A 24,381-nucleotide genomic window follows, 5' to 3' on the forward strand; every position below is an offset into this window, starting at 1 on the left:
TTCATTTTAATATGCGTCAAAAATAATAAGTGACCCGCTTGGTTCATGTTTGCTTCCACCGCTTTTGATAGGCTTTTTGAGACATCATTTGACGCCGCAATTATGTGACGTTGACTGGAAAAAAGAAAACTAAACGTAACTGTGGGTGAGGAGACCATGCGCAACTGAGCAGCTCCCATAGAAATGTATGAGGCCCCGCCCCCACGGCTGTATCCAGATTTCACTATAATACATCCACGGAGGAAAAAGACGGAAGTAATCAAGATGACAACTGTAAAGACATGAATAGTATTCGGAAATGTTCACTTTGTTCTGGTAATGTGAGCCCGACTGTTATTTATAATGGAAATAGCTGAACTGAACGAGTATGCGCAGAGAAAGCGCTTGGAGCTGAAATATGAGGACGTTGGATGTGTTGGCCCCGATCACTTAAAAACGTGAGTTGCATAAGTTTTCTGGTGAACTTTACACCCTGAAAAGTGACGAGTGCAGGTTATGAAAAGATCTGGGACTAATAGGACATACTCCTATTGAATGTGAGGATAATATTTCCCCATTTTTTCGTTTGTTTCTTTTAGAAAAAAAAATGTTGTTGAAATGTTGTATTCTAGACTGTGCAGTACTCAGTGCGTTGTTTTCAAAAATGAACGCACTTTGTCTGCTGTTGCCACATAAAAACCAAAAGTGCACTTGATGTAACATTAAGGTAACCGTATATACCTTAAAATTGAAATATATGGAGATAGTATTTATTGATCTTTGCATATTTAAAACTCTTGGAGGGAAAAGGCAATACGAAAATGTTGAGGAATATGGCAAGGTATAACTGTAATAGATATTAGGATACTGCACCTCAATATTTATTTAAGTAGGGGAGACTGGGGTTGATTGGCACACTTTTCACTCTCTGCCATATTTCTCTGGTATAATCTATCTATGAATATTCTAACCAGCAGCAAATTAATTGTTAAGGTCTCAGCTATAAAGAAATATATAAATATATTTTTAAGTCATGTTATGCATTTGTGTTACCAACCCTGTGACAGCGCTGGATGGTACAATGTTAAAATGTTAAAGTTTATAAAACAAGCAATAGAAACAACTTAAACATTTGATACAAACAAGAACCAGAAAACAAGAATGTGTAATTGAATATCTGCATATTTTAATAGCCAAACAACATTTGTAAGCAATTTATCAGTAGGAATGTATGATTACTTTTGCCACTGACCATTCAAAATAATGATTAAAGAATAACAATATAAACATAGTTTTTAATCTTTCAAAACAGTTTAAATCTCTCAAAATACAGTTGCCGTTACCACTGTCAATATAACAGTTGGTTGCACAAGGTAAATAGACCTGTACTTGTACAGGGCTTTTCTAGATGTTCGACCACTCTTAGGCTTTCACACTACTGGCTGCATTCACCCACTCACACATACACTGACACACTGGTGACTGAGGCTACTGTACCAGAGGCCACTTGTTACTCAGTTTTGAAACATTCAAACACACTCACACAAAAATAGAACAGCCATCAGGAGTAATTTGGGGTTCAGTATCCTACCCAAGGATGCTTTGACATGCAAACTGGAGCAGACAGGGATCTACTGCCAACCCTCTGATTAGTGAATGACCTGCTCTACCTCCTGAGCCACCCACAAGTGTGCCAACCAACTCCTAAAATCAGTGTGTCACATTTGAGTGATTAAATTATGTTAGCCAGCTACCATTCCTCATCACAGACTTTGAAACCTTTTCTTACAATGTATCTGATTACTTTGATAAATCAGAAGTAACATTTTTCCAATATTTCTATCTAACACAGTTCTCTGATACAGTGAATGAAAAGACCACTTTTTTACTTTTGGCACTATAATACTGACAGTTTAATCTCACCAAAAAAGTTGACTTACAGACGTTTAAATAAAGTAGACGAGTGCAGGTGAAGAAAGCAAAAACATTTTTATATAACAATCAATGGGCCAGAACAAAAGCTGCGCGCCAAACAACCCCCATAACTGACCAACCCTGATCTCTCCTACTTACTGATGTGTGTCTGTGTGGCACCAAGTAAAATAATGGGGGAAAAACAGATCTGATATCCAACTCTGGTACTGCATTGAAACCAGTAGTGAAAATTTTCAAATAAAAGCCAGCTTTAGTGTTTGCGTGATAATATGCATATCACAGTTTAGTTCATATATTTTAAAAAGTGACTTCATACTAACAAACCGACACATTTAATTCTATACAAGGGCCAAAAGGATCCAACATTATGTCAAGTTTAGAACTTTACTTGTGGGGATGTTAATCAAGTGTGCAGATTCATGTCTGTGTAATGCAACTTTTATCTCACCACGTTTTCTTATCTTGCCTGTTTAACACAGTTTTCTCATTTCTTCTCAGATTTACAGTGAGAGCAGTGGTGGATGGAAAGGCGTATCCTGATGGTGTGGGGAAGAACAAGAAGGAGGCCAAACAGATGGCAGCTAAAAATGCACTGAGAAATTTGATGGACAAACCAACTGACTCTGTAAGATTATTATTTCCGTTATGTTGCTCTACAAGCTGCACTTCAGTCAGCTAATAAAATGATACCGTTTTTGTTTTCAAGGCTGGAGAGGAGAAAGACAGTGGCGTATCAAGCCAACAAGAGGAGGGATCAAGTCAAAATGTGACGGACATCATGTGAGCACAAACAGTGGCAGCACATTGTTTCTGTTTCATTATTCTGATTCTGTTTGATTATGAAAGTTTGTAATTTGACTCTTATCTTTCTTGGTGTGACAGTAAGTGGTTAAAGGGCTTGAGCGTGAGAGTCAAAGACGGAGGTTTTACAAAGATAAATTTCATCGGCCTCATCAACCACTTCTGTCAGAAAACATTACAACCCCATTATTACACCTTAGTGGACAGAAGAGGCCCTCCTCACAACCCTCGGTGAGTACGACTGAACCCGTTTAACAGGAATAGACACCAAAGATGTTTCATGAAAACTTTTAATAGATTTGGGAGAGAGGTCTTAACATAATGGTCCAAATATGTTTTCTCTGTTTCAAAACACAACACAGGTTTTTCTTTAAATTAGTGATCAATGATAAGGACTACCCTATTGGTGAGGGCAAGACTGTCAAGGAGGCCAAACAAATGGCAGCATGGCTAGCCTGGTCTGCTCTTCAAGAACAGTCTGACTGGGACAGCAAGGTATTTAATATGTTTCACCCCCTTTAAATCATCACATAGTTTCTCAATCAAGAGTGTATTTAGCCTCATTCCCACTGCACAAACACCCACTAACACTGAGTGTTAGTGCATTCGCATTCCCATCGTATTAAAAAGTAATACGATGGGAATGCGTACGATCGTTCATTCACACCCTGGTCAAATGACTCTGCAGTAGACGTAGGTTTTTATTTCCCCTGGCTCTGATCGGCATTGATGGAAGTGCAACACCCAGGTGAACGCGGTAATTTCAGCTGCTTAACCTTCGAAATGCAATAACATGCCATCACTAATTATTGTCGGTGTCCACCTAAACAGTGCTAAACCACAGAAACACATCTGCACCGAGCTCTAAAGGTAAACTTCATAAGTAAGAGATAATTGACAAGAACAAACCACTAAAACGTTTTCAGACCTCTGTTCCTCCTGCTGTGTACTGTCTACCTGTTCTCCTGCCTGTCTGTGATGTCACACCGACTCACCAATGAGACGTACACACACACTCACACCAGCTGACAAAGTCCGACCCTGGCTCTCCAGCGGTAAATGTGGCAGTGGGAATACAGACACTTAGCAGGTTTACCTGTGTTTAGAAAAACCTGCATGCACTCGTTAATTGCAGTGGGAATGAGGTACTAGATACACCCAGCTGAAACTAATGAAGTCCAGTACAACTGTGCTGTAATGAACTCTACTTTCATAAAGGTTTCTACATTTAGTTTAGTTGAGACTATTAAGAGAGGGGTTGACACAGCTGTATGGTCATTTTGAAGGCTGTAGTCTGTGGTGCTGATGAGCTGTATTCTGTTTTACTGACAGCCATGTCTAATATTTCCTCCACCTCATCGTATCATGAGAATAGGCTACAGCATAGTACAATACAGTTCAACAGCAGCACCAACTACATCCTCCAAAATGATCATTAAATTGGATCAGCACCTCTCTGAAACAATTTAAATACAAACCGCACATTATGAATTTCATGAAGGTAGGATTTATTGAAGGACTGTTGTATTAGACTGCTTGAGTTTTAGCTAGGTGTACTTAATTAATGGGCATCTAAGAGTAGTTTGGTAGTTTCATTGCAGATTGTCCACAATGCTGTTTTTAAGCCTCTAAATATAAAGCTCACAGGGAACATATTTATCACAGCCTACATGGTTTATTTTTGAAGAGAGGGCTCCGAGACATCAGATTGATGTATTTAGAATATGCCACATGTAGCAATTAACCTTTTTTGTGAATTTTAGATATCCTTATGGTCGACTTCTTTGGAAGATGATGCACCAACTTCACTGTAAGGCCCTCATTGATCCTGGTATTGAAACAAATTGGAGAGCTTATTAGCTTCTGAAAAGGCTGTACTTGTATCTTATATTATATTCTCCTAGGGAGTCTCTTGCATCGACAGAGAGCTTGTCAATGGGAACAAATGACTCGGGAATATTTTCATTGAGGTCTTCCGAAGATCAGGTCTGAACTTCATATCACAATCTTATAAATACATTTTTAAATCCACCCTCTTATACTTTGCTTACTCTGTAGAGGAAAGCGATTAATAGTATTAATATAAGAGCAAGAAAGTTTTGTTTCTAAAATCAAGGAAAATAGAGAGCTGCAAATTTGGAGGGAGTCACTCAGCACATTGTGTGACCTACATCTTGAAGAATGTACAACTTAATGAGAATAGGGTTAAACAAAATTAATCTTTTTTATTTATTTACTCTCTAAGCATGGTGTCAAAGATATGGGAACTAGTCAGGAGATATCCACCCAGTCAAGGTAGGACCAAAAAAGCATTGTAGCACTTGTGTTTTATATTGATTTGGTCTTAAATCTCTCTCCAAATCAAAAAGGCATCACTGTGTTTTTTTTTACCTTTCGCCTAAACATCTCAGCAGGTTTACCTCAGACTTTGACTCCATAAATCGTCTTGGCAGTGGAGGCTTTGGTCGAGTTTACAAAGCGAGACATAAACAGTTGAATATGTATTATGCTGTAAAGATTGTCCGCTGTGAAGAGTGAGTATGCAGCAGTGAGTTACAGAGTGCATTTTGCAGAATTTGTTCAAGGACTTTATTTAATGATATATTATCTTGTTCTCCTTTGGGTCAGAAAAGCTTTTCGAGAGGTGGGGACATTATCAGACCTCCTCCACCCTAATATCGTCAGATACTACACATTTTGGATGGAGGATTCAGAATACCAATGGGACAGTTCAGCCGGCAGTTACAGCTCTATCCAGTAAGTGACATGCACTTGTGTTAAGTTTTGACTTTTGATTTGAAGTTAAAGGTGAGTAATTCAGTCATTTCTCTTTAACTTATTTTCTAGGTCTACAGAAAATTCATCAGCAAAGTACCTCTATATCCAGATGGAGTTATGTGACACCAAAACACTCAGAGGGTGGATTAAAGAGAAGAACGCTCAGCCTGTGCAAGACTCCAAGAGAAGAGAAGAAAGTCGAAGGATGGCTCAACAAATAGTTAGTGGAGTTGAATATATTCACTCCAAGAGGCACATCCACAGAGACCTTAAGGTGAGTCCAGACTCTACAGTGTGTTGAGGCAAAGTTGATATAGATGCTACCTAAACTTAATAGTGTGTGATTTAGCATTATCGACTGGTTTAACCCTGATGAGGCTCCGCCAGATCCCTGAGACAGATCCTGGTGCTCCCACACTAAATCAGATTATATCATGACCTGTAAGGCAGCATCCAGCAGCAGTTCTCAAAAGTTTGCCTGGACGAAGTGTCACTCATCCTTCTTACCATACGTGGCTAGTAAGATAAGCCTTGTTTCCACCAAGCAATCTGGTTCAAAAGTAGGGGAAAGAAAGGAAATGCAACTATCCTGTAAACTTTGCTATATCTGTATCACACATACAATGTAATTGTAAGTAATGTAAGTATTTGTTTTTGTATTATTTGTAGCTGTACTTTTGAAAGTCACAATAAAATTAAACAAAATAAAAAGAATTAGTGTGGTCAAAAGTGCCAATGGAAAAGCCCAGAGTTTGTTTATGTGTTATTCACTTTAAGTGAGGAGAGGAGCTAGATGTTTTTTTGTTTCAAATTGTTTTGTCTTTTTTAATGGTAAGCCTGACAACATCCTGTTTGGACTGGGTGGAGAAGTGAAGATCGGGGACTTCGGTCTCGTCACAAAAGATGACATTGATGATGATGACTATGCTTTGATGAAGAGATCAGGGGGAAAAGGAACCCCATCGTACATGGCTCCCGAACAAGTGAGATGGTCTTTACTGACAGTAACATTTAAGTTGTCTGTAATATTGTTTTAACAAATATGTTTTTCTATAAGCCTACCATACTTGGAGAGTAACTAAACCCACCACTTTTGGCTTGAATGCATCCTCCCTGGAATGTGAAAAAAAGGCTCAAAGATGGGCTGGGCTGTGAGGGAGGCGAACGCCCAGTCACCCAACTGTGCCGCCTCTCAATCCACAACACAGAAAGCAGGCTCTACCAGGATCAGCCAATAGTAAAATACAATTGCAATAGCCAGGTGTAAACCTTAAGGGCAGTTACTATGCAGATTTATACACAATATAGACAGATATTTTAATATTATGCACTCAAATGTCAAGAGTTAGACCTAAATCAATGAACAGCACTACTAAATAACCACAAATATTGTTTTTCAAATTGAAAAAAAGTGATTTTGGGGGTTAGTTACTTGTTAACAATGCTCTTGAATTCCCTGAAGCTCAGCCTCAACTGTCTTTACTGTTGGAAGTGAGAGCTGTAATATAAAAGTATACAAAAAACATGTTACAACTTTTATATCAACAAAACATTAAAACTTAATTGCAAATGTAAGCAGCAAACCCTGAGCTGAAAGGCAGTTAATCTCAATGAAGGTGTCATTTGTCAATACTGAGTTTTAATTCTATCACAGATGAGGGAGAAGACCTATGACCGAAAAGTGGACATATTTGCTCTGGGGTTGATATACATTGAACTCCTTTGGAAAATCTCTACTGGCCACGAAAGACGAGAGGTGAGTTTTTTTTCTAAATATGTAAAAATGTGTGTTATTATTAAAGGTTAACATAAAACTTGTCACAACGGTGTTAACGTATTACTGTAGATAGCAGTTATGATGGAACTTCATTTTTAAATCTGTCTTGTTTAATTTGTCTTTGCACTTATTTGCAATGTTGAACGGAGCATAATCATAATTATTGTTATTACCAAGTGAAATAACACATTTTTTCATCCCTTTATCTCTGTATGAATACTAGTTTCTGATGAACGCCAGACATCAGAAGCTTCCCAAAGGATTTTCACTGACTTTTCCCCAAGAGGTAAGAGTTTCATAGTCTTATTATCCTAATTAATTCACTTGCCACATAAAGCAGAATTTCCCACAAGATGCCAAATGGTCGTGAAGGTAACAGAGTAGCAGGGAGGCTGATATTCAGGGCTCTGCATTGTTACAACAGTTGTTCATCTCTAAGGCCACTTTTCCACCAAAGTGGCACGTGCATGCAGGTTTTTCAAACACAGGTAAACATGCTAAATTCTCCCACTCATCCACACTCGCCCTACCAGTGAACACACAACTGCAACACACGAGTCTATCTAACTGTCAGCTTGTGTGTGTGTGTGTGTGTGTGTGTGTGTGTGTGTGTGTGTGCTGTTTTGTTAGTGTGTCCGTGCGTGTTCATCTGGGTGTCGTACTCCAGTAAAGGCCGATTGTATGTATTCTTGTTGCTTTGAAAAGCCAGATGTTAGTGGGTGTCAGTGGGGTTTTTTTGTGCAGTGGTTATTAGGCGAAAAGGCCCAAAAGATGAGAGCCTAACCAGGACTGCTGCTGTCTGTGTGTGAATAATGTCAAATATCAAATTGCACAGATGACAGTATTTTAAAATATCAATCTTTGTTTCCAAAACATATAGGTCAGAAAAACTGTGGAGTTGAGCTTAAGCAATATTGTAGTATCGCTGCATTTATTAATTTTGGTACAAAGCTCTCAGTGGCAGTTTTTTTGTTGTTGTTTTTTGCAGAACCAAATCATCGAGTTAATGCTGTGTGAGAAGCCAGAAAAGCGACCTGAAGCAAGTCAAGTCAAGACAGAGCTGGAGAAGTGGGCGCAGACATTCAACACGCCAACTGTGCGTCAGGAAAATGCAACTGTCTGATTTTATTAAATGAAATGATAAACTGTTAATGTCAGGACTTGGCATAAAGGCTTGTTCAGGGCAATTTGGTTTTGTAGGGTAAGTGGATGCAAAATTTACTTGCCCCACCAGCAATACTGATTTGAAACATGACACATCCAACAAATGCCTTGATTGACCAATCAGGAGTCGATTAAATTATTCTGCAGAATAGGCTGCGCTTGGAGTTCAAACACTTTGGAGCAGAAGAACAGTGGCAGCAGAGCCAAGTGCCAGGAAAGCCCGAGAAAAAAACGTTACAGCTGCACCTGCATCATACAGGACAAAAAAGAACAGCTAGAGACAGAAAGAGTATGAACAAATGAAGATGAAGGGGTAAGCTTCTGCTGCATCGATTAAGTGCAACCCAACATGTCAAGACATATAGCTGCATCCACATGCTAGTTGGAGCCTGCATGACACGTCCCTGCAAACTGCACCTACCGCCAGTACAAGACAAACCCACCAACACAACCGTTATTTAAAGTGTGCTACAATGCAGTGTTGTAGTGGACAAATATGAAGCCAACCAGAGCAATAATCCACTTTATAATTCTCTGGATGGTGATGTACCAGAAAACAAGTCTGACATAAGTCTTGGGAATGATACATTTGAGTTTAATCTCTTATCTGTCTCCACTCCAATATGACACTCCAGTATGTTGTGATATATCAGAAAGGCATAGGCTGTGTTATTTTAAATACCGTAAAAAAAAAAACATGGACCCTCATCTTGATATTAACTTCTAATTGGAGAGGCTGTAATGAGGATGTTGTGCAAGCAGTGCGGATCATGTACCCTGGGCCAGGCCACACTTTATAAGTGAGCAGTGTGTTCACATCGGCAACGTTTGTTGTTGCGGGGCTACTGCATTGTTGCGTACTGTTAAAACAACTGTATTTCCACAATTAGAAGCACTTATTCCACTTATTTATGAAGCTGTGAAAGCTGCTGCATCATCAACAACACAGTCTAGCAAATGTTTCACAGTAAAATGCCCTGTGTCAACAATTGAGGGGATTCTCAGAAGGCTTTTACTTTGAAACGAAAACAGGAAAGGCTGAGAAAAAGTGATGAATTTGTATTTCTTCACGACTGTGATGGATAAAAATATTGAAACTGTAGTCAAAGGTGGCAGAGAATCAATATAATTACTAAAAGACCATTTTCGCAGTCTTTTCAACGTGCAGAATTGAAAAGACATACTGACAGTCATATTCCGTATACCTAGTAAAATTCCAAGAAGGTGTGAAAAATTAGATACTGCCCAAGCCTACTATCAGATCAGTCCGATCCACTGCAGGGTCCATTAAATTCAGTACAGGAGTGATAAAATACTTGCCAGCAGGCTGCTCTCATGTATTGTCGGTGTAAGCTTTCCTAAGAGATAGCGCACCAGAACACATCTGGTTCTAGTGAGGATTGAGGCGCGAGGAAATGTCAAATACTTGGCATTTATCCTGTGTCTTGTCTTCTGAAACAGGAGTCCATGGACTGGATTGTATGTGAACCTGTGGTCAACACAGTGGATGAGGTCCACACCTATAGGTAAGATGAATACATTTCCCATTCTTTTTCTCTCATAAAATACTTTGATTCAGAACTTTGTTGAAATCAAACCAAAGCTCACTCCCAGGGCACTTTCAGATAAAATACTACAACGCCACCACTGTGCCCTGAAACCCATTGCTTCTAATGGCTTGTTTGACAGTTTTTTGCTGCCTTGAACAAGGTGGAGTGCAGCCCCTCGGTGAACGTGGTGGATATTTCTGTCAGAGCAGGGCAGCTCTCAGGGTTCCCACACATTTTCATGGACAAAATTTCAAAACTTTTCCATGACTTTTCACAGAACCATTATATTTCCATGTTGGAAAAGAATGTGCTTGACTGCTTCTGCAACACTTGCTGACCCTGTGACAGCACTTTATATATATATATATACACACACACACACACACACACACACAAGCCATGAACAACCCAGCAAAAAATTTCCACAAATTGTTAGAAATGAGTTGATTTACAAAATGAAAAATGTCCAGACAACTAGTTTTATATGAGCATAAATATGTGTTGAAAATTACATCACAATTGTTATTTTAAAGCACTTTTTTAAAAAGTCATTTCCTTGTTTATTTTTGTTTTTACTTTTGGTTTCTTTTATTGTTATGTGTGCTACTTTTCAGGCAATTTTCCTGCCCTTTTTTTTTTTTTTTTTTACTAATTTCTTGCAAATTAGGGTTTATTTCATTTCAAGTTGCTCATTGCCTTTCCCCCATGTTTTTGAAAGAAATCAAGCCAATTTTCTGAGGTTTCAGAGGGTTAAAATGGAAGACTTGGTCGGTATTAGTCATAGAAAATGATATCCATGCAAGTTTTCCTTTAGTATCAAGCAGCCAGTGAGTTGTTCAAGTCAATGCGCCTTACTTGATACATCCTTCGATGCGACTGTTGCGTATCGCAATATTAATGCTGAAACGATATATCATGCAGCCTGAAGCCGACGCATATTAAAGCTACATTATATCAATTGCTAACTTAAAGAAAATAAATTTGCTAATGTATTTCATTACGTGGAAGGTTATCCCTAGAAGATTACTGTAAAACCTGATTATTACACATAATTCTGTGATTTTCCATCAAAATAAATATGCTGCGAATTTTGAAGAATTTGCACTGACTGGAACAAATAATTAGAAGTTAGTATTTTAGTGTGTAGAAAATTCAAACCCATTTGTATTTCCTTTCACTTTCTAGCCTCCAGTCTGACGCAGGTCGCTTTGAATGCGGTGTATCTGCCCTGCGATGGGTTTGCGGGGAAAAAGTCAGCTTCGAATACCAGTTCTGTTTATGGGAGGAACACAGGGACAGGACCTCATGCATGAATTACATGCCAGCGGGACCTCTGCTGGACATCAGAGTCACAGCTGGGAAGTTCCAGGAGGTGCATCTGCCACATTGGATCTGTGTAGGTGAGATGTAATCCAAAAACCTAACAGCATTCTACAACATGCAAAGACATACTGATCCATCTCTTCTTTCATAACTAAAATTTGCGCACTTTTTCTTTTTTTGCAGATCACAATTCCAAAATGTCAGACATGTTTGCAGTTATACATGTGGATGCCGATGGGGATGTTGTGGAACAAGTGTCTGAAGTAACAGCGTCTCATGTCAAGCTACTCCAGCCAGTCTTTTCTCCACGAGGAGCAATGATCCGGAAGATGTTCGGTCGTCCTGTGAAAGTTTTCTGCGACACGTTGATCTACAAGACAAACAAAGAATTCCTCACATTGGATGTTTACCTGGTGCCACCTGATCGTGCCCTACAACAGGTTTCTATTTCACTCGTCACAGTAATTCAAACAATTGTAAGATGTAGCACATGCAGTTAGGAAAACAGCATGGTTAGAATATTTTATTCTCCAGAACCTTAAAAGAGAGCACACAAACCATTGTGGTTATATTAAAAAAAATAGTTCTCTTTGATGGCTACTTTGAGTTTGACTTTTTTTTTTTTGTTTACAGGAACTGGAAAAAAAACAAAGCTATTGTGGATCAAAATTAATCCCAAAACCAGGCCCAGACAAGTCTATGAGGTTGGGAAATCATTTCTCCATCACAACAGACAAGGCGGATGCAAAGATTCAACCCAGCGTTTGTTTCAGCTATTTAAATATCTGTTAAAATATTTCTTTATCATCGGAAAATAAAATGACTGCAAAAAGTCTTACACTCATTATGTTTTTCACAGAAACGAGAGCTCAGATATGATGGCAGAAATGTATTTGAGGTGTTTGTCAGAAATGCAGACAGCGACTTCACCCTCTGGCTTGAAAGTGAGCAAAACACTGTCTGGCAATGTACCCTTCATAAAGGTCAGTGGGTTTTAAATAATTTAAGACTGATTGATTTGTACCCCCTTTGTTCTATTTAACTAAAAAACATAGTTGGCAAAGCTAATGCCATGAAAATACCATGAGATGCCAAAAAAGCCTATTAAAACAGTTAAATATCCAGTAAGTCGTCAGTATTGTGACTTGTTTTTTGTGTATTTCAGGAGACTACCAAAGTCAAAGCACTGATTATAAACAAGGTAAGAAAAGAAAAATTTGGAGTTAAGAAGTGAAAAGATGACATAGTGGCTTCAGATACTCTTGCTACCCCTTGCTTAAACATTTTTTGAGGTTCCTTGATTAAGAATTTTAGTATGATTACAACTTTGAGTGTTCACAATTTGTTTACCTTGCTTTTTATCTTCCATGACTGCCTCAGGGCAGCATTTTGTGGATCGCTTTCGGACAGCTCTGATTAACAGGGTGAATGATACAGAGGCCATCCTGGACGAGCTCAGGGATTTGGAGTTGATCTCAAATGAGAACTACGATGCTGTGAGAGCTTTGAAGACTACACGAGACCAAATGAGGGACATTCACAGGATTGTGACTGCAGCTGGCACAGAAAGCAAAGACGCATTCTATGAAATCCTGAAAAGGATGAAAAATATGAGGCCTCTCATCTCTGAGCTCGAGGGATCTGGATAAAGGAGCGAAATGTAAAAGCAAAGAGAAGTGCTTTGGTTTTGGACACTCAGATTAAGCACGATGCAAGCATGCAACAAGCATGATGTTTATATATTGTGATTTTTCTCAGATGTGTATGGTCATGGGGTTTTTTTCACTTGAAATCTTACAATGAAAGTTTTATTTCTCAAAATTAAAGACAAACGTGATATTGCACTGATAGAATTTGCACAATCATACAAATAACATTCATGATATTTGTACATTTCGTGACAGCCTTTTTTTTCCTGGAAAAGTACCTAGTGCTATTGTTTTGTTTCATTCTTTAATGTTTTTTTTTTTTGTTTTTTAACCTTCCTACATTGGTGACCAGCGGAGAAAAACACTGAAGATTCAAAATGATTTTTATGAATTTTTCAGTGCCCCCCCCCCTCCCCCCAAACTCCTATAGCTGATATTTTGTGAAACAATGAACCATTCATGGAGATAAATAAAGATTTTACAAATATAATCAGCTGTTCAAGAGTTCTTTAACCAGAAATAAAATCTGTTTTTATAATAGTGCAGTATAGTATAGTATAGTACAGTACAGTATGATATAGTATAGTTGAACTCATCAAGAAACCCTGCAAGAACATGTACATGTCAGAACAAAAAAGCTTCTTCAGACTGAAGTTAATATAATGTGAAACATGGAATCATACAACCATAACAAAAGGTAGCTCAAACAATCATTATTAAGCTTTAGATGTGTCTTGATTGCAGTCAGGTGTAAATTCACCAGAAGATTAGTGCAGTAAATCGCATATTGACTGCCCAAGAGAGTGAGAGAGAGAGCCCAAGACATGCTATAAGTGGAAAGGGGGTCAGACTAAATGCTTGCATCTTTAGCCTGTTCAAGTTGTTTTCTTCTGGGATATTTGCGTTTTAAATACTGTATACATATTTCCTGTATGTTCTGCTTGTATTTTAGCAAAGACACTACTGAGAAATAGGAGAAGGGGGGGCAACATTTTTTTTTTTAATTTACCCTACTTTACCTGAATACCTGTTTACCTGTTGGGTATTGTAACGTTATTGTAAAGAGAAGGCGTCCTCAGGTGGGTGCCATACTCCACACCAGTTGGTGGCGGTAATGCACCACCTCGTTGTTCGCCTTCGGCCCAACAAAGATAAAAACAGGAATCACGTCGTCGTCATTGGACTGAGGGCAAATGGGGACAAATGTGAGCGAAATTTAAATTTCGGATCGGATCGGTGGATCCTACTGCAATGCCAACCTGTGCCGGTTACAGTAACTAGATCGTGCACTCACGGTTTTATGAGTCAGGATGGGAAAGAAGAAAAACTACGTAGCCGAACTAAATAAGTATGCACGGGCGACGGATGTGAAATATGAGGACGTGAAATATGAGGACGTGGGCTTTGAGGGACCTGATCACAGTAAAAGGTCAGTATTAAGATAGCTCGCCAATCGTCAGTCCCACATGCTGCCCATGGGAAGTCTGGTGAAGCGACTGTATGCGGGGGGGGGGGTTAACCCATGGATGTATTATAAGGAAGAGTTAACCAAACATGCACGTGCGAAACCAGTCACCAAACAAGTGCTTATATTTGACGTCTTTCTTTCTTGCAAAAGTAAAACTGAATGGAAGAAACATCCTGACTCAGCAGATCCTCACCTCACTGCGCATGTCCCTCCGGTGTAGCCATAGGCTGTATATAAATGGATTATATAACTGGACTGTTTACAAAGAGGGTGTAATACTAGTTTGGGCTCGTTGTTGGCCCTTCATGGAGAATAAGGGAAAGACTCACAACAATAAATCTTTTTTAATAGCAGACATTTTGACTTATCATAGTACTAAAGCACTACTATTAAAATGAATTATAGTTCTGCTCTGTCATAGTGTCTCAGTAATTCACCACAGCGGCATTCACAATACCTGGACCCCGACACTGAAGCAGCTGAGGGATTGCACTTTGTGTTTTATCATGACCCTACCCAAAGCTACAAATACTTTTCCTTGAGCCTCCCTGAGTGACTTTTTAAATTTTTTATTATTAAATATTGAAATGTGGGTATTGGAGTCAATGCAAAAGGCACACAGCACTCAGGGAGGTATTACTAAAATAAACCGGTAATTTGTTCTCTTTAAAAATGTCATCATTACACAAGCCCTGTGTGCACTTCAGCCAAATATGTAAACAATATCAATAAGTTGGCACAGCTGAGGTAAGTAGATTTTATGACACGTGTGCTATGATGTTTGAAAGTGAAAGTCAGGGTTGAAAAAAGCCTGGATTTTCTCACTATTGCCATGCATGTAGGAGCACAGAACTCTGTTTTTACATTATCTGGTTAGTGCGAATTGTTTATTTTTGGCAACATTTTAAATGAGACATGTAAAAAAAGGGATTTTTAAGACAGAAGTCTTTGTTGCACATGATGTCTTACAGATTATTTGAAATTTAAAAATCTGCAGGTGGGATTTGGGGTTCAAAATACAAAATGCATGCACTTAAAGTTGCATTTCCCTCCCCTAAGCCAAAATGATAAACAGAAGTTCCACAGATTGTGGAATCCACCAGCTACAGTGACAGGGGGACAAAAAAGTAAAAAAAACAAAAAAACAAAAAAAACAAAAACAGTACTGAGGAAGCAGCAAGCAGGAGTTTGCAAACAGAACACTTTATGGAGTAAAAAATGTCTGGCTTGAATAGGATTATAGTAAAGTAACAACTTCACAATCAACCTGTTGTTGTCGCTCTATGTACACACATTGATGTGATGCTCATAAATTAATTATAAATGGATATTTTTCATGGCGGCAACACACCTTGGCTATAACTCGAGTTCTACAATTTGTCATTAGATTCTTCAAGAGGGCTGTTGTCAGTGGTCAAGGCTTTCCCATTGGTGTCGGGAGTAACGAAAAGCAAGCCAAGCAGAATGCAGCTAAAAATGCCCTGAGATGCCTGAGCGAGAAGGAGAATCCGAGACCAGAGGTAAGATTATTCTTATTCTTATTCTAGGAAATGAATTGTGTACTCCAGTTTGAAAGACCTTATACAGAGCATGTTTTGTTGATTATCAAGGTAGATGGCAGTTGCTAAAAATGTTTTTTCTTTCAGACAGAAACTGCTGCAAAAAAATGCACAAGTGCTGCTCGAGGCTTGTTCACTGAATTTGGCCAGAAGAACAAGGTGACTGTAAGGGCTTCGGAGTCAACCAGACCACAAACAAATATTGCTACTCAGTAAGTCTCCACACTACATCCAAAGTCATTTGTTGTTGTGTTGTCATCATTTTTTCAAAATGCTTTATGTTTGTGCGACGGTAGATGCTGTAGCTTTGTGGTTGGTGATAAGGAGTATCCAGCTGCCACTGGGAAAACTAAGAAGGAAGCAGCCCAGCTTGTGTATGATGAAATATGTGGCAGTAAAACTACTGAGGTAAGTTGTAGTTTTTCCTGGCTTTAACTGAATCACTTGGAAATCGCAGAAATCGTAGTTGGTGCAGGTCACTAAGGTTGGAAACTGGATCATGAAGTTACTGTCAATGATCAAGGTGTCTGATACAAAACAAATAAGTGTACTGAAAACACACAGGCCACATTTTAGTGTACTAATAACAAATGCACCAAAATCTGGCCTATTCTAATGAATAGCTATCAAGTAAAATATATTCTGTGAATGTCTGGGTAAGAGTGTCATGAAGGCCCTTGTCTGCTCTTTAAGAACAGTCAGACTGGGACAGTAAGACAATGCCACATTAGTTTTTTTTTCTAAAGGTTTGGGAGGGTCACGAAATTGTGTGCATCATGAAGTTATGGGAAAGAGTAGTGGAAGCTAGATTAAGAGGAGAGGTGATGATTAGTGAGATGAAGTATGGTTTCATGCCAGGAAAAAAGCACTACAGCAACGTTTGCTTTAAAGATGTTAATGAAGAAGGTCAGAAGGACTTGCTTTGTGTCGTCATGGATTTGGAGAAAACATATGACCGGTTGCTTATAGAGAAGATGTGGTGTTGTATGAGGAAGTCGGGATTAACAAAGAAGTATGCAAGAGTAATGGTGTAGGATATGTATAGTGTGACAATGGTAAGGTGTGCAGTAAAAGTGACATGGGACAGGATCAGGGATAAGTACATTAGAGGTATATTAGCCTTTTTGGGAATCCTTACTATAAAACTTACAAAGCAAGGTTTTATTCTGTAAACTCCAGCTCAACTGAAATGACTATGAAAGATGACAAAATGCAGAAGTGACGACTGTCTCTGTGTGTCAGATGCCCTCCTGTTCAGCCCTGTCTGATGATGGTGCACCAGCCAGACCATCCACACCAACTACACTGTAAGTGACTGACTGATGAAAGAGTCAAAAATGTCAACGTGTTTTACTAATGCCTCTCATGGTATTCTTCAAGGGAGTCCTGTGATGCTCAATCAAAAAGCACGGCAACATCTATTTTCACCAATTCAGCAAATCCTCCCAAGGATCAGGTCTGTTATTGCCTCTCCAATCCCGTATCTGCATGATACTGGCAGAAAAAATATCCACCCTCTGATACTCAGTATATAGTCAAAACAGATATTGGTCAAGCTTCCAAAACGGGTTTGTGTCTGTGTGCAAATGGGTTCGAATGGGAGTCAAAACTAAGACTGACATCCTCCTAATAAACTGTATTTTGAGCAAATATGGAGACATTAGTAATATTTGTCCCATGTGTACTAACGGAAAGTCCTTTTTCTGCGATTATGAAGGGCTGGCACCAAACATTAATTGCTAAGAGGATTTATTATTATGAGATCTTGGCCATTGATTCATGGAAATAAAATCTCCAAAAAATGTTTGGGTTTTGTTTCTATAAATCAGTGGGGGAGTTTGGTTTTCGCACAGGGACTGATGTTTTAGAACAAAAATTTATTGTGGGTCTTTTTTAAGAAATACATTAAATGTAAATTTACCTCCGTAACATGCCAAACAATTTGATGTCCCCGAAAATATGACTGGAATGTTTCTTCTCATTACAAGGAACAAAATCCTATTAGGAAGTTCAAAAGGAGGTAGGTCACCCTGAGACACACTCTAAAGCGACAGTGCACAATACCATACAAAACACTGTCACAAAATATTATTGCTGCTCATCATTTTTCATGTCTTGTTAGAATTTTACCAAATTCACAGGATGCCTCTCAAAGCAGCAATGAGGTATAGTGAGCATGTTGAATTGTTTTAATGATTAAGTCGTTTTTCAACAATGCAAGCTCTATATCATGGTGTATTTTGTCCATTCAGGATGTGACGAGTCCTGTAAAACTGAATACAGGAAACAGCCCCAGTGAGAATACGTCAAATCAGTCAGTATTCTCAAGGTAATTAAAAAAATGAATCGCTTGGCATGTTTTTTCTGTGGTGTGTTTGTTTGATCTAACAGTTGTTATACAATGAAAAAAAAATCTGCTTTTTTTTGTTGCAGCAGGTTTAAATCAGAATTCGACTCCATAGAGCAGCTCGGCAAAGGAGCCTTTGGTCATGTTTTCAAGGCAAAACATAAACTGACGGGGAAGGATTACGCTGTAAAGATTGTCCGCTGTAAAGAGTAAGTCAATTATTGGATGCTGTTTCCTGGTCTTTAAAATGCATTCCACATTATGCTGTATAAATTATGGATGTGCAAAACAAGTTGCAAGTTTCAAATGATTGCTATTCTTTGGTTCAGAAAAGCTCTACGAGAGGCGAAGGCGTTATCAGACATCGATCACTGCAACATTGTTCGATACTTCTCGTGTTGGTTGGAGGATACAGAATACCAGTGGGACAGAACAGACGACAGCTGCAGCACTTCAACGTGAGTCACATGTTCCTATTAAAGGTCTCACTGGAGGACTGGAGGTGCATGATTTCTTTATTTGTCTCTTCTTACTTTTCTAGATCCTCCAATGGTAACTCCACAGTGAAGTTCCTCTATATTCAGATGGAGTTGTGTGACACCAAAACACTGAAAGTGTGGATAGAGGAGCAAAATATTCTGAATGTGACGAAATCTCGACGAGACTCCCAGAGAAGAGCAAAAGGTCTAGCTATCGCTCAGAAAATTCTCAGTGGAGTGGAGTACATTCACTCCAAGATGCTCATCCACAGAGACCTGAAGGTGAGACCAAGAGAATAAAATCGCCATTTACAATATCTTATCAGTTATGAAGCTACATGTTTGTCCACTTCTTTTTCATGGTTAGCCTGCCAACATCATGTTCAGGCAAGAAGGAGAAGTGAAAATCGGAGATTTTGGTTTGGTCACTGAGGAGAATGATGATGATGCCGAGAACCTGATGGAGAGAACTGTGTACAAAGGAACCCCATCTTACATGGCCCCTGAACAAGTGAGATGTTCTCTACTAAACCTATTTATGGGTTAATATCAATAGGTATAGTAGCATTATATGATGTGTCTGATTTTTCTACAAACAGAAGCATCTATAGAAATCAGAATATCTTTATTGATTAGTTACATACAGTGACTTCATAAGCAGAACTGGTTATGTATAATATATAGTGATTTAAGGAGGGACAATAGCACGTCTAATGCCTTTTGTTCGATATTGTGTTCATGTTTTACAACAGAAGCGCCAGAGGAATTATGACCGAAAAGTTGATATATTTGCTATGGGGCTGATATGCTTCGAAATTCTTTGGAGAATTTCCACTGGTCATGAAAGGCAAGCGGTGAGTCGTTAAGTCAAAATCCCAATTTGTGCTTAGCGCATCATTATCAATAGATAATAACTTGAAAGTTTCATTTTTTGTACAAGGTACTAGGGATGTCCATCAGATATCTTATTAATTCATGTCCACTGAGAATAATTATGCAACTAATCAGTTATATGTCCTTTCTCCTTTTAACCACTGCATGAGTTCAGGTTTGGGAAGACGTCAGAAAACAGAAATTTCCCCAAGAGTTTCAATACAGATTTTACCAAGAGGTACATCATTTTTGCAACATTTTGTCAATGTTCTTTCAATATGAATTAGTATGTTTACATGCACTAACAATAAGTAATTACATTACTCCAAGAAACTGGATAATACAGCAAACAAGTTTTCATGCCCTGACATTATCTTGTCACTCAAATGTGTCTGATTTTTTTAATTACAAATAATATTAGCATTATTGTCATCATTGTTATTATTGTTGTTATTATTATATTCAATGATGGAAATCAAATTATGTGGAGTTGTGGAGACTACATTTATTTGTCATACAAAGCCAATGTATGTGTATTGCATGTAATAATCTTAACCACGACTGTTACTTTCTGTAGTTGTGTGGGATTAAATTCACAGTAGTCCTCTGCGTCCTCTGTCAAATTACCTGAGGTCCTCACATAATACTGTTCCCATGTGAAAAAGGCTTTTGTCAAGCACATGAGTACTTGTAAATTACCCTTTGAAAATAAAAAAATATCCAGCAGAGCAAGTTACAGTATTTGGGGAATAAAGCAATCTTCCTTTAAAATAAAATATTTCCCCGATGAATGTGGGAAATGCTGCTGACTATAGCAATACTGTAGTTTGTTTTGAATTACTCATTGCAACAGTTTGTTGTTTTTGTTGTTTTTTCAAATGTTGCAGTACATCATAATAAGGCCAATGCTGTGTGAGAAGCCAGCAGAGCGACCCGAAGCATGTAAACTAAAGATGGACTTGGAGGAATGCTCTCGCAAACTCAACGCTGACGAAATTGTGCGCCGTGGCAGCAGGACAGTCTGATTATCAAAAGACAGAAAAAAAATCACACCAGCTATTTTATATTACCACTGACATGTAAGCAGTCTGTTTACCTGTGCAATAATTATATGCAACTTCTCTAATTTTGTGAAAATTATGCATGTGTCATTTGAATCAGGCCAAGAACGAAATGGATTTTATATTTTACCATCCATTTTGTCTTAATTTGAGCTTGTCGTTAAAATTAAACCAGACAATAAAGTGAAGCGACTTCAAAATAGCCTTGATTCGCTGTTTTATGTGTGACCACAACACTGAGGTCAATGTCTCGTCTTGTCCTTGACACTTTGTTACAGTAAGTTACGTTTTTTTTGGAAGCAAGTTTAAGTTTTTTATTCCTGCATCTCGACTTTTACTCTATTATATTTCCTAAATAAAATACATGTTGTTCTTTAAGTCATTTTATTTGTGTAAAAAAAACAAACAGCCTTGTTCACCTTTAATTATATGCTCCATTTTTAAGGTGGTGTGCATGTAAGGAAGAAATAAATTTCATAATCCTCAAAATTCTGACCGCTAATTATTATCAGCGACATTTACTTGTACTTTCCAGTTCAATACTTTTAATTTAATATAATAAAACTACTTTTTATACAACAGCACAGTAAATATCAGATACTGTAAGACTTAAAGTGATTTTCTACTAGATGACTTTAACTTCTAAAAAAGTCATTTTCTGATGAGGTAACTGTACTTTCAAGTATTTCATCCACCACTGTTGCTGGTTAGATTTAGAAAAAAGATGCCTTGTTATGGTTCAGGAAAAGATAATAGTTTAAGTTAAAATGATCACTTGAAACATGGAACATGAAGTATTGCGGGAATTTTCATACCCGACTTACAAAAGCTACCACTATACAAGTCACCTGCCACCAGATCAACCAACAGCAAAATTCAATTGCAAAAGCAGAGTTTAAAAACACTAAAAAAAATCCTTCACCAGATCAATACCTTTAAACCACACAGTGACAGGAACTACAGCCAATCACACCATCAAAATAAAAACCAGCTACTACTCATCCCTCCACATTTCACTTCAACATGCTTTCTTTGATTCACCATACTCAAAGATGTTCAACAAAATTAAATACAAAGGTAATAGGTGGGGAAAGACATGAGTTTCAACCAGCAGAGTGCAGCAGCTCTGCATATTTCTAAAACAATATGTAGAATTTAAATACTTTGTATGAAAATGTTAAGATTTGGACCATAATCTTTTAACAACATCACAAAATACTCATCTACATTTGTTTCCAACTGAAAAAAGAAAGAAAAAAGAGAGATATTTTTGGCTTACCCACGCTGTGATGACTTGTTAAGTTTTGTGAGGCAGTCTCGAGGTCCGGTGGCTCGTTCAATAATCAAAATAAATCAGTGCTTTTTAAACACACGTTCGTCAAAAAAAGGCCTTTACATTGTTCAGACACAAAATCAAACTTCAAGCCGCAAACTCAAAAAAAAAAATCATGACTAAACTCAAAGGTTTACATTGAAAAGTTCATCAGTTGGAAACCGCGTCTCCTCGCACACACCTGCAGCTAATTAAAGGGCTAATTACTCACTGAAGGCGCTGTGATCCCGCTGCATGCGATACAGACGCCACCGCTAGATGGCAGTATTTCCTCACTACTGTTACAAATAAATAAACCAGTCTCTATATATACCCACTACCATCTACTTTTGTTTTATGTTATTCACCTGATATGTTTTTTTTTAACTTTTTTTATTTTTATTTAATTACTTTGAATTTTCTTATTTCTTTTTGCATTCAGTCTGTTCAGTTTTCAGACAGTGGTTCCCAACTGGTCCAGCCACTGGGTCCACATTTCTTCATGGTCATTAGTACAAGGTCCACACATTTGAGAAATTACCACATATTCAATTTCATTTTACAAACTGTAAATAACAGAAAAATAATAAAATTTAACATATTGCAAGAATAAAGAGCAATTAGTTAAAAGCAGGGGCTTTTCTGGGGTTTGAGGACATTGGGGGCTTAGCCCGGACCTCGGCATCATTTATCACAGTGAGAAACTATAAATTTTGTCTGTCCTTGAAGACTTCATGCATTTTTTCTGAGTCACTCAGGGAGTTTAAGGGAAATATTTGACGCTTTGGGAGAGGAAAAAAATCCCAGCCACCCTCCTCTCCTGAAAAATAAAGATCAGTCCCTTATGCCTATTTTTGTATAAAAAAATAATAAAAAGTAGGTCCCATAATAGCTGTGCTTCAAAATAAAAGCTATGTGCTGCAAAGGCAACTTACTTTAAAATAAAGTATGTTTTTCACATTATTCGCAAGCTTTATTTTAGAGTACAGTAAGTTCACAAATAGAATGAAGCAATATATATGTTCGTACAGTGTGTTCACTAGAATACTGTGCAGATAATGATCAAAATACAGGGAGCGCTGCACCGAGTGAGGATAGGTGTTGCTGTGAGTAAAAATTTACAGATACATTTGTCCTATGATCCTGTGTCCATATAATATATATTTGAATACACCACATGAGGGCAGTCGTGCTTTGTTTCATCATTAATGTCACAATCCTCCATTTACTCAGACTGCTGTTAGGTTTCTGTTGTGTTTTGATAAATGTCACTTTCAGCAAGTGAAACTAGAGAAGTAGAGGCAACTCCAATATAATAATGAGGACTAAACAAACGTGTTTTGCGGTTACTCAACATTTAAATTGCAATTGTTCAAACAAATGATGAAAGAGTTTTACAAAATTATCATCCAAAACTAATGTGTATAACTGCTCAGTTTGAGATAACGCTTAACTTAAGAGTTTGCACACTAATCCACCTCAAGACGTTGTTGTTGTCTTTTGTGGTGTGGCCTGTAGGGGGAGCTGTGACTCTGTGTGGCTCAGGCTGCTAAGAGCGTGGCTGCAGACTCCAGGCCTCCTCAGCCTGTGGGTGAGAAAGGTTTATTCACAGTGAGAGGGCCAAAACCGAGGGAGCTGTGTGACATTTAATCATGCCTCCGGCGCATGCTTGATGATTAGCATCTCTGTGGAAAACAACAATAACAAGTGCCAAATGCAGGATCCCACACAATCACCTGGCCGTGGTGCACACGGTCCCATCGGCCCCGATAATCAGCACAAATCAGCTCCTGCTGCTCTGTGTGTTCACTCAACAATCACCGCACTGCAAAGCTAAAATTTGTTTAGTGTCTGTGGATTGAAGCCATAGGCGGATCAACGGCCCTCATGTAGATTGAATAACCTGGTTAATTTCTGTTTTATCAGTCCATTTCTCACCAACTCACTGTAATAATCTGGTGGTGACAGCAGATATGAGGAGAAAAGAGCTACTGCAATGAACAGTTTGTAAATCCAGGATAAGAACGGCAATCCACACACTAGACTTTGCTTCACGGCCCTCGTCAGAGTGAAACATCACCTTGGGTACTAGTGTTGGGACTCTTTATCCGTCTCCTGTTTGATCTTTTGTCCAGTGCTTAGTTTTTAATGTCTTGAAATGCAGATCTTTTTGTTCTCCTACAAGCTTGGCACATGGGAGAAGTTTCAGTTGGTTGCAATCTGCAACCTCACCACTAGATGCCACTACATCCACTACACACTAAACCAAAACAATGCTAAATGGTTAAAGACTTTCATTTAAAATAACAAAAAATATATTTAAAAA

At 38.3% G+C, this 24,381-nt stretch overlaps 2 protein-coding genes and 1 long non-coding RNA gene across 7 annotated transcripts in view; 2 read left to right on the plus strand and 1 right to left on the minus strand.

Annotated features, from left to right (window-relative positions):
• The window catches only part of LOC148187716 (uncharacterized), a 61,198-nt gene extending 38,679 nt beyond the window's left edge, over positions 1-22,519 (minus strand). Inside the window, exon 1 of the long non-coding RNA XR_015778575.1 lies at positions 22,023-22,519. This is a non-coding gene — a long non-coding RNA (uncharacterized LOC148187716). The remainder of the gene's footprint in view (positions 1-22,022) is intronic.
• Positions 195-13,446, plus strand: LOC121954255 (interferon-induced, double-stranded RNA-activated protein kinase-like). 2 transcript variants are annotated; one of them, XM_042501620.2, is made up of 22 exons: positions 200-437; positions 2,413-2,539; positions 2,621-2,694; positions 2,797-2,946; positions 3,078-3,210; positions 4,479-4,525; positions 4,620-4,701; positions 4,961-5,010; positions 5,127-5,249; positions 5,344-5,472; positions 5,563-5,767; positions 6,330-6,476; positions 7,148-7,249; positions 7,494-7,556; positions 8,259-8,366; positions 9,896-9,960; positions 11,170-11,384; positions 11,491-11,747; positions 11,941-12,069; positions 12,167-12,290; positions 12,473-12,508; positions 12,688-13,446. In XM_042501620.2, exons 1-22 carry the CDS (start codon positions 343-345, stop codon positions 12,954-12,956), a joined length of 2,730 nt encoding a protein of 909 aa, XP_042357554.2. In that variant the 5' UTR covers positions 200-342; the 3' UTR covers positions 12,957-13,446. The 2 variants fall into 2 exon arrangements, with proteins under 2 accessions (XP_087943151.1, XP_042357554.2); XM_088087025.1 differs by lacking the exons at positions 9,896-9,960; positions 11,170-11,384; positions 11,491-11,747; ... (2 more) ...; positions 12,473-12,508; positions 12,688-13,446 and having other exon boundaries at positions 195-437; positions 5,130-5,249; positions 8,259-9,893.
• Positions 14,093-20,945, plus strand: LOC121954257 (interferon-induced, double-stranded RNA-activated protein kinase-like). Of its 4 annotated transcripts, none has more exons than XM_042501625.2 (16): positions 14,093-14,385; positions 15,812-15,944; positions 16,071-16,195; positions 16,280-16,391; positions 17,226-17,290; positions 17,364-17,439; positions 17,972-18,003; positions 18,106-18,148; positions 18,236-18,312; positions 18,417-18,539; positions 18,660-18,788; positions 18,872-19,091; positions 19,177-19,320; positions 19,562-19,663; positions 19,858-19,920; positions 20,570-20,945. In XM_042501625.2, the coding sequence occupies exons 1-16, from the start codon at positions 14,267-14,269 to the stop codon at positions 20,705-20,707; spliced, it is 1,701 nt and encodes a 566-aa protein (XP_042357559.2). In that variant the 5' UTR covers positions 14,093-14,266; the 3' UTR covers positions 20,708-20,945. The 4 variants fall into 4 exon arrangements, with proteins under 4 accessions (XP_042357559.2, XP_042357561.2, XP_087943160.1 ...); XM_042501627.2 differs by having other exon boundaries at positions 18,420-18,539; XM_088087034.1 differs by lacking the exons at positions 17,972-18,003; positions 18,106-18,148 and having other exon boundaries at positions 18,420-18,539.
• Positions 22,520-24,381: the final 1,862 nt, after the last annotated feature.

This window comes from Plectropomus leopardus, chromosome 13 (genome assembly GCF_026936395.1).
Source record: "Plectropomus leopardus strain MGB_pleo_1.0 chromosome 13, ASM2693639v1, whole genome shotgun sequence".
Classification (NCBI taxonomy): Eukaryota; Metazoa; Chordata; class Actinopteri; order Perciformes; family Serranidae; genus Plectropomus; species Plectropomus leopardus.